This window comes from Lolium perenne, chromosome 4, assembly GCF_019359855.2.
Source record: "Lolium perenne isolate Kyuss_39 chromosome 4, Kyuss_2.0, whole genome shotgun sequence".
In the NCBI taxonomy this organism is placed as follows: Eukaryota; Viridiplantae; Streptophyta; class Magnoliopsida; order Poales; family Poaceae; genus Lolium; species Lolium perenne.
Window position 1 is genome coordinate 362,921,949 of NC_067247.2, and position 10,251 is coordinate 362,932,199.

General features: G+C 48.3%; 1 protein-coding gene across 1 annotated transcript; it reads right to left on the reverse strand.

Annotated features, from left to right (window-relative positions):
• Positions 1 to 3,271: 3,271 nt before the first annotated feature.
• On the reverse strand, positions 3,272 to 9,558 carry LOC127296769 (monooxygenase 2). Its single transcript, XM_051326979.2, has 5 exons — positions 9,030 to 9,558; positions 8,778 to 8,924; positions 4,659 to 4,727; positions 4,405 to 4,570; positions 3,272 to 4,311 (listed from the first exon to the last, which is right to left on the reverse strand). Exons 1-5 carry the CDS (start codon positions 9,101 to 9,103, stop codon positions 3,556 to 3,558), a joined length of 1,212 nt encoding a protein of 403 aa, XP_051182939.1. The 5' UTR covers positions 9,104 to 9,558; the 3' UTR covers positions 3,272 to 3,555.
• Positions 9,559 to 10,251: the final 693 nt, after the last annotated feature.

Here is a 10,251-nt window from a genome sequence, read left to right on the forward strand (position 1 = left end):
CTTTATTACTCATAAGGTTTGATGTAATACACCCGGCCTCTGCATAGCTAGGATGCACACAGTCGTTCAGAAAGAGTACAAAACACACTGATCATTACAAAAATGTAGCGTTATGAAAAAAGGCCTAACATGGTATAGGAGCCGCTATCCTCATACTAAGCAACCACCCATGTTGGGTAATAAATTTCTTGGCCGAAGTCTCCAACCGTGCAGACACCTCCGTAAATAGGTCATGGTCCTCCAAGAGATGAAGTGGTGATCATAAACGGAGCAAAGTCGTACACCGATAAAGTACCTGCATAAGAGAAGAATCTTTATCATTAAAAACCTTATCATTTCTAAATAGCCACAACAACCATATAACGGCAATCGCTACCACCCTGATAAGATTCCTAAACCTAACCTCGACCCCATTTAACCAATTGCCAAAAATATTCACAATGCTCCAGGGTGGATGTAAGTTAGATCATAACTGAATGATTGACCATATAGCTCTAGCGAATCGGCAGTGGAAGAAGAGATGTTTTATTGTCTTGTATTCGTGACAAAATACACATTTCTTGCAACCATACCAGTTTCGTTTTGCAAGGTTATCTTTGGTGAGGATAACACCACGGCATAGGTACCAAGCAAAAAAAACTTCGTTTTTAGTGGTATCCTCAACCTCCAAATGACCTTATTATTAAAAACCGGTTGAATATGTTCTATTAACGCCTCATACATGGATCTTACCAAGAATATACCATTCTTGGTAAGTTCCCAGTGGAATATATCTTTTCCTTGAACGAGCTGAATTGAAGCTAATCTTTGTAGCATTTCGTTCCAAGAGGTTAACCAGGGACCGACTACATCATGCCTGAACGTCATAGATGGTGGAGAGGTTTCCATCACTGCCTCGAAAGTAACATCTTTATGAAGTACGATCATGTACAGAGCTGGATATTGTTCCCGGAGAGTGGTTGCACCCAATCACTTATCGAGGACGTATCCTGTGAAACGGGGGAACTCGTGCACCAGATGCACCACTCCTTGTGGCTATTGGATCTGGAACACAGGGTCATGATGCAAAGCTTGTGTGCCGCTGGAACATTTGTAAACAATCTAGTTTTTCTGAATTACAAGAATCGTCCTTTCCAACCTGAATCCCCATCGTCTCTCTCCATTTATCTCATGTACAACAACACCATGCTGGGAGCGGGGTAGAAACTTCCCCCCAATGTCATCTCTCTACCAGTTAAATCTCTTGCCTCTTTCTTTGTATCTTGGTGGTGATCTCCGGCAGTAAATCTCCAACGCCTCCAGATCCTCTAAGCAACCTCTCGTGTGAGAACCATGTTTGGCAGTAGGGCTCACCAGCTCTTCGGCGTTGTGCCGCAACTCCAATCAAAAGTTTCTTCTAAGAAAACTGAAGATATAAGAACATGGCATGTAAGCTTGGTGCAGTCATGAGCTGCAGCGGCTAAAGAGAGGAGCTCGGGAGATCCAGATTGAGAGAAACAATGTCTGAGTCCTTGTGTTTGCACAAATCAGCGACACTGTAGGGTTCCTTCCACAAATGTTCCAACGGGCCAACCATACATAGATCTTGTCCTTCCATTTAGCATCCAATGGGATCAAGCATCACCGGTGCATCTGGTGCACGAGTTGTCCTGTTTCACAGGATACGTTCTCACCACTTATCCTCCCAGAACTGTATCTTCGACCCATCCCTAATGGAGAAAGATCCGTATGGAAAGAAGTGCTTCTTAGTTGCCATGATGTTCCAAATGCTTCTTAGACCCAAAAGTGTGAATCCCTGGGTTTCCAAATAACATGAGAAATCGCTTTTGAGCCTACATACTTTCTCCTCAACAGGTTTTGCCTTACACCACCCTTGGTTAATAATCTGGCCAACCATATTTACATGAATCTCATGATTAGATAATTCAATAGCCTTCTAACTAAAGAATTTTATTTCCATATTTACTTGAATCTCATGATTTAGTTCTTAGAAGCAACTTACAAATAGCGCATCAGACAAATAGCAAAACCATAACCTTAATTCTTAGCAGCAAATGATTGTCTGTGACAATCAGTTCATCTCAGTGGCAAATGTGCTACACCATGATTCGCTGGAGCTCCACTTTTGTCGCTCACTCGATCAGGAGGGCCTGCGACAGTGGCCAGAGTGGGAGGCCTTGATGGCCACGGTGACTCTTGGTATGGGGCGTGACAAGGTGTCATGCCACCTGGAACAATCTGGTTCTTATTCTGTAAAATCCATGTATGCCAAGCTTTCCCAGGGCACGATGGTGGCTCACTTCAAGGATATGTGGGAAGCGAAAGTACCATTAAAAATCAAAATCTCCGACTGGCAACTTGCCCTAGATAAGCTTCCTCCAGGCCAACAGATAGCTATTTGTCATGGCCCCTCTAATGGTCTTTGCACTTTTTGTGGTTCCATTGATGATGTCAACCACATTTTCTTCTCATGTTCCTTGGCAATTTTTTCCTAGTCAGTTCTTCACCGGCTACTAGGGTGCAATCAGCGACCTGCCAACTTTGCACAGTTTCATGCCGTCCTGTCAAGTTTCTCGGGTATACACGATGGATTCTTTGGGTGTTTTTTCTTGCCCAATCCTGTGCGCTTTGGAATGCACGCAACAGACTTGCTATTGAGAAGAAAACCTTATCTAACCCAGCTGACATTATTTACAAAACCATTATCCTTTTACAGTTATGGAGGAACTAAGCTGGATACCAAACGAGCTAAGGGAGTTGTACATGTCGCTGAAGCCAACAACCTGAAGAACTAGATACCTTTGTCCCTTTTGTGTTATGTTATCGGCGTGTTTATGGGGAGCCGACCCTGTGCTATGTTAGAATTTGGGTGCTTTTCCTTACTCCTGGCGAAGCTGTAGGTCCAGCAGTTACGTAATCTAATCTCTTAAACCATATAACTTTATTAATTGAAAGTCAGGCAATATTTTGCATGTTATCTAAACAAAATTTAGCATAGCACATTAGCACTGGTACGGAACCATGCCTGTTCACATGTCGGCTATGTGGCCGGATTCCTCAAACTTGTCACTGCAAAATTACCTGGAATCGTAGTCCATTCCGTGGGTGGGCTCCTTGATTGCGGGTGAAGCCACTTGGTAAAAGCCGGTGGTTTGTTAACTGGATGCATCCTACACTACAATACTTGTTTTCTGGCTAACGGAATCACGGCATGTGGTTACGGCAGTTTCTGTTGTCGGCGCGAAAAAGTCCACTCCAAGCGAGATCGAGCTTTAGTTCACACCAAGAGGACTCATCACAAAGTCAAGTGTTGACATCAAGTTTCCTCTAGAAAAAAAAAAAAAGATTCTACAAAAGTTTGTCCCATGTGGATGGATGGATGGACTCATTGCTTACATCCATGCCAATTTACTTTTTATTTACTTTACTCTGCAATCGTAGGCAGGCGCTCGACGTGAGCAATGAACACACACCCCGAGTGGGTATGTGGTGGCCGTTTTACGTCATTTTCTCTCATCGTTTTCGTTCTACCTCGATTAGACGTCCAGAACTGAACTAGAGCTTCCCGCAGTCGAAGTCGGCCATGTCGACCATCAGTTTGGCCAGCAATCCCGACAAGAACTTCTCCCTGAGGAACTTGATCGCCGCGTTGCTGCTCTGCTGCACGAATCCCACCACGTACGCCGCCGTGATCAGCCTGATCGCGCGCCACCGCCGCTCCCCGGCGAACTTCTCCAGCGCCGCAGTGACGCACGCGTACCCGCCATCGTTGCCCGCGCCGACGAAGGCCTCGCCGAGGCACCGGGCGAGGACGACGCCATCCTCCAGCGCCGCGCACCCGCCCTGCCCGAGCTCCGGGGTCATCGGGTGCAACGCGTCGCCGGCCACGCACACGTTGCCCCTGCTGATGCTGCCCCGGACCAGCGCCAGCGGCGACCGGAACCGCAGCGGCGACGACACCACCTCGCTCATCTCGCTCCGCTCGATCACGTCCAGCGCCTCCGCCGGGATCTTCTTGGTGGCGCCCAGCTTCGCCAGCACGTGCTGCCGCATCTTGGCCACACTCTCCTCCGCGTCCCCGTCGGCCGGGGACGGGTACCAGGTGTAGTTCCAGTACACGGAGGTGTCGGAGCAGGGCAGCACGCCGGACCGGAACCCCTGCCCGATGAACTGCAGCATCTCGGGACCGAAGCCGTGGCCCTCCGGGTACTCGGCGAGGCCCCTGGTGGCGGAGCGACCCGACACGATCGGCTTCGGGAGGCCCAGCCATTTGGCCACCACCGAGTTCACGCCGTCACACCCTACCAGAACCTGCACACAAGTTCACTCATGTCGCGTAAGCTTCTGTTGCTACTCACAAGAAGAGATGCACGACGAATGCACAGCACCGCTACGTCTTCTTACATTAGCTCTGATGATGGAGCCGTCGGCCATGTGCAGGACCTTGACGTTGCCTTCTTCCTCGATGGCCACGATCTTGGAGGAGTACCTGATGGTGCCCTCAGGTAGCTCGTTCTCCAGCGTGTCCAGCAGGAAGTTACGTTTCACGCACCGGATTTCGTGAGGCCCGCTGGTCGAATAGAACCATGGTTAAATTGTTGAACATAGAGAAGTTGTCAGATCGTGCATCTGCAATTCACTGAGCATAGTTTCAGTACCTTTTGCCCTGCATCTTCAGGCTCACTGTTGCAGCAGCCTCGCCTGTGGACGCAGAGAAGGCCACCAGCCTGCCAAGTGCGAACAAGTACAGTATTCAGTAAGTAACACCTTTCAGTTGGGAACTCAACTGATACTCAGTAACCACATCAGACCTCATTCTCTCCCGGGTCGCTCTCACGCGAGCCGCTCCGGAGAGCCCCAAAACCCTAGCTAAAAAGCCCCCCCTTTTCCCCCTCCTGGCCGCTGCCGCCGCCGGCGCCGGCGGTGGCGGCCGCGCCCGGCCGTCGAAGGCGGCGGGCAGGGTCGGCGCGCCCGGCGGGTTCCCCGGCGCGGAGGGAGACGCCACTCGGGCGGCGCAGGTGGAGGAGCGGAGGGGCGGCGCCTGACCTCGGTCAGCCTCGCCGGCACACGGCGGAGAGCGCGGAGGAGCTCCGGACCACGACGGGGAAGGCAGCAGGAGTCGGAGCGGGGTGGCGCGTCGGCGCGGTCTGGTGGCGGAGGAGGTTGCTCCCGGCTTGGAGGCGACGGCGCGGAGGATGCCGTCCTGGAAGGAGTTCCGGGCGCATCGGCCGGCTGCCTCCTCGTCGTGGGCGAGCAGAGGCCACCCTCGGGCACACCGGCGCGGAGGTGGGAGATCTGGGCGGGCTCGATCTGGGCCCGGCGCGGCCTGGTGGCGGAGGAGGAAGCTCCTGGCTTGGAGGCGACGGCGCGGAGGATGCCGTCCAGGAAGGAGTTCCTGGCGCATCGGCCGGCCGCCTCCTCGTCGCGGGCGACCAGAGGCCACCTCGGTCACGCCGGCGTGGAGGTTGGAGACCTGGGCAGGCTCGATCTGGGCCTGCACGGGCCCGATCTGGTCCTTCAGGGTTGGGTCGTCCACGGCTGGAACCTGGAGCGGGTGCCACCGGTGCGGTTGGCCCTGGCCCTTGCCGGAGGAGATTGGAGGCTGCTGTTCTTCGTCATGGTTGGAGGTGGAGTGGCCGCGTCTCTCTCAGTAGTGTGTGGAGACCACGGCGTTTTGCAACGTTGATGTCGAGGAGCTGCGGTGGCGGCGGTGTGTTTCTCCATGGACAGGATTGCCCCAAAGCTCGGAGGTGCGGAGTCGAGCGACATTACGGTCGAAAGACCTGCCTGACTTGTTGGGCCGGCGGCGACGGCGCCCGCGGGTGTCGTGTTCCTCTTTGGAGGCGTCGCTGGAGTGTGTCGGTGTCTCCCGCGCTTCGCTTGCTCTGGTTGCTGTCTCCGGGCGAAAGCCTAGGTCCTTCGGATCGGCGCGATGGCGACGTCCTCGACGTCGTTCCTCTGTTGGGAGCTTCGCGTTTGGAGACATGGTGTGATTGTCTTGGTGTTTTCCTCCGGTGCTCCCCGCTGTCTGAGGCTGGCTGCAGGAGCGCTATGCACGCCATAGTTGGCAACTCCAAGACGTTGCCTTCTCGGGGCCGACCGAGTTCCGCCATGTTCTCTTTTCATGGTGCGTCAACTAGGAGAGCTCTTTTGGAGGTGTTGTTCTTTGGTGGTTTCTAGCGTCGGTCGCGACGCGGTTTTGTTGTTTAGCTTAGGATAGGTTCTTTGTCTTTGTTGTTTTGTTGGTGGTGTGGAGTTCGTGCTACTGGTTGTAGCCTTCTTGTATTCAATCTTCTACCTTCTATAAAGATATGGTACGCTCTTGGCGTACTCGCGAAAAAAAAAACACCTTTCAGTTGTAAGGGCAGTCTTTTTTTCAAGAAAAAAGGTCACTCTTTTAGTGTACAGAAGAATAACTTCGGCACTAGGCGTGGATCCACAAACTGGGCAGGCGGCAATGGTGAACCAATTGGTAAAAGAAAAATGATTCTCAAATCTCAATACTCAATAGTGTCTATTTTGATCAAGATAAAATGTGTATTCCCCTCTCAAGCCAGCAATGCACCACACAGGTTTAAAAACACCATATATTTGTATTTCCATCCATAGTTTGTATCCTGGATATCTTCAATAGGCAGACTCCAAAGGGTAGGTTGTTGCGACGACATCACAAACTTTTCATACTGTGTATTGCACATATATTCTATAATTTTGTTGCAACAAATGGGTATTTATTGTGGGGAATACTTTTGTACTTACACGCATGGGTATTTGTTGCATATATAAAAAAAACATGTTGTGTGTATTCGTTGGATGTGTTGCATCACTTTTGCCTTTTTAAGTGTGTAATTGTTAATGTTGCATATGTGTGCAATATATTGCACGCGGAAGATTGATGTTGCCACGATTGTGGGTGCCAGATTTGACATTTAAAGTGGATCAACTAGTGGAGGAAGCGACTATTTTGTTCCCGTGTTTCAGCCGGTTGACTCGAAATGTCCACCGATATTGTAAGAGCACAATTCACAGTTAGGTACTAAGGTGCGAGCTCATTGGTGAAATAATATTTCATAAGGAATTCTATAATAATTTTGGGATGAAATACTAGGGTTTTTCTCTAAACTTTCCTTCCTCAAACAAATTGAATACCGATTCAGTCAAGATTTGAAAAAAAATGACAATATCTTTTTTTAAACCCCGATCACATTTTTTTCAAAAAATGGAGAAACTAAAAACAATCACAAAGTTAAGAATAGAAAGAAAATCTCATATGACTTTAAGTTCATACAACTAATTATTACTATCATGGATTGTACTCAAGTCCAAATCTCCCATGAAATAGATTAATTAAGAGCACTTCATGATAGGTGTGGCTTCCAATAATCATGCCTACAACATAATCCTAATTTAAACATATAGTTTTTCTTTCGTATGTACATATAGATCAAGGTTGGTTGTCAGGGATTAATTATTGTCAGAGAAGAGTTTCACGAGGACGTAACCTTGGGGCCGTATGCAGAGATTGAATAGGAATGGATGGAATGGGTGAGGAACCGTCTTGCCATGCCATTGTCTTAATTGGGAATGGAGATGCTAAACAACTAGCCATGAGTGGAAGAATGAACAACATCAACTGTTCCAGAACTCCCACAGAAGGCCGAAGGGTGGTGGGGTTACAATTTGTACTGAACTTTTTTAGTTCTATAGATCTTAAGGGCACATTCGATTCAAAGGAATACCATAAGAATTTTGTAGGATTTTCACCCTTTGAAATTATTCCTATGTGCACTATTGGATTCATAGGATTGGTATCCTTTCGAATGCACGACAATGTTTCCTATAGAATTGTTCTATACTATATTTTGGAGGGAAAAATCCACTCAAACCTCATGTTACAGTTCCTTTGCATTTCTCTGAGTCTGACGCTACTCGAAGAAATATCATGTAGGTTCGATTCAACTAGACATGGCATTCGAATCATGTATATTTTTTTTATTCCTATGTTCTAAGAATCATGCGAATCAAACATGCCCTAATTTAGAGTGATATAATTTTGATAGGTACACCATTGTAATATAGTATTGAAAAATACATTTTCATAGGTCTAAACTTAAACGTATTTCGTAACAATAGCTTCTCCATGAATATATTTTTGCTATTTCGTAACAATAGCTTCTCCATGAATATATTTTTGCCAATTGCATAATACTAATAGTATCTTTTATTGCCAACGTTTGTAAAGCATAACTAACAAATATCTTAATAGCCGTTTCAAGTGTATGATTATGTAAGCATATTGTATAATTTCTAGATTGTAAATCGAACCGTTGGCACAATCTAAATTTTATATCGTGTCGCGCCGTGGTGGCCTCTTGCCATTCCAACTCGTCCGTTTCGATCCGCACCATTTTCTCCTAAACCGGGCTGATTTGCTGCGGATGGGCCACCACTCCGTGAGCACGCCGTCCACTAAGATTTACGGATGGGCTAAATGTCTTAATAGCTATTTTAGAGATTAAGGACCAAATTATACTTGGATAAAACTTTCGAACATAACCCTTTTTTCCAAAATTTAACTCGTAATGTAAATCCAAAACAATACCACAGATGATCTAAACGAAGTGTATACCACACATGATCTAAAATCTAGTCCTAGCTAGATTTGACTATTCTCCAATTGTTATTCGGAAGGTCCCACTGTCACTACCAGGCAAGTCGTGTCACCTTCACTCTTAGTACTGCTAGGAAAGTTCCATGATTGGTCTGTAGTAGCTCACCTCTCGTAGCGCAGGTGGTGCTCCCTGATCTTATCCCCAACGCCAAGGGCATCCAGCGCGCGGAAGGCGTTGGTCCATGTGGTGAAGGCGTATCCCGACGCGCGCAGCGTCGCCGACGACTCCAGCACCAGGCTCCTCACCCCTTTCCTGCAACACACTCGTTCGTCAGCTCGGCCTCTGCATCAAGCTCGGAGCTAGCAGGCGCAGCAGCGCTGAACCGAACGAGAAAAACAGAGATGATTTTTTCTTTACCTGTGTAACCCTAGGGCCGTAGCGAGGCCGGCGAGCCCAGCGCCGGCGATGACGATGTCCTCGACGGCCGCCATCAGTTTGGCTGCGGCTTACCCCGTGGGGCGTATGTAGCTGGTGTTTGTCGGAACAGAGTGAAGAGTGCTAGAGCAAGAAGAAGGAGGTCAGGGGACTCGGTCAGATCTGATGGGACCAGGAGCTTATGTGAGTGGTATTTATAACAGCATAGCAGCTAGCAGGTGGCTGGGAGCCTTGGCGGCCACGGTGATCACCGGCATGTGACGAATTGGGTGTAGTTGTGGAGATTGAATGGTGACCGGATTCGGCATGGGCAAGGAGAACTATGACTTTGGTCCACCAGGGCGGCGGTCCAGGCATGTACTGCTGCCTATCACGCTGTCGTCAAGTGGCCTTCTTGGAAGACGGCTTCAAGATCGTAGTGCTACTATGGTGGCGTCTGTTGCCATTTCGGGCTTGCTGATGCGGTAATGTGGCATGGTGCACAAAAGCATTCAGGATCTGATGGTGCCTGAAAGGAAGCTGCGTATGTGGTTTCCTCCAGCTCAATGATTATGTCGCAGAGGCGGCTAGTGAGTACTACTAAAATACTAAATCAAACTCCCTGGATGCTTTACATCTGAGAACGGGCCGTCGGTACTCTCGCTGTGCACTCATGGAGTTTCTTCTATAAAAAAAAGCCAACAGGTGCTAGTGCCTGAGTTGGTCTCATTTTTTTTTTTTACATCTGATCAGTGATTGCAGTTAACAATATTAGATTGTTTGGTAGATGATCCTTTCAAAAAGCATGCCACGCGCTCCCCTTTTGTTGGTAGCAACAGGTGTAAAGCGTCCGATCAAAGCTTGGATTTTTTTTTTTACAATCAATACCACATCTATTCATAGCAACCAGCGGCGGGCCTAGGATTTGAAGATCGGGTATTCAAAAAATCTAAGCCTAATTTTACGCTGTAAAACATCTTATTTTTTACCGGGACTTCACATTTAGGCTAATGGTACCCAAGGAGAGATTGGCTGTGTTGGGACGGAGAGAGAGATGATGTGTGCTAGCTTTTATCTTTGGTTGAATGCTTGAATTTCTCCTATAAATGATGCTAGACTACCCTGCCATCCAGGCCACCTGAGAGGGGCAAAACAATCTGATCCGTCCGTTTCAGCCGCACAGTAAATTCTGGTTCCCACTTTTACCTACAGCCGTCCGATTCAG

Bases quoted from the DNA above. Each gene is read 5' to 3' on its own strand.
- LOC127296769 (XM_051326979.2), bottom strand. From the start codon at position 9,103: ATGGCGGCCGTCGAGGACATCGTCATCGCCGGCGCTGGGCTCGCCGGC. The intron at 4,728-8,777 runs GTGAGCTACTAC...CGCACTTGGCAG, and splicing joins CACCACCTGCGCTACGAGAG to GCTGGTGGCCTTCTCTGCGT. The intron at 4,312-4,404 runs GTAAGAAGACGT...ACTTGTGTGCAG, and splicing joins GCTCCATCATCAGAGCTAAT to GTTCTGGTAGGGTGTGACGG.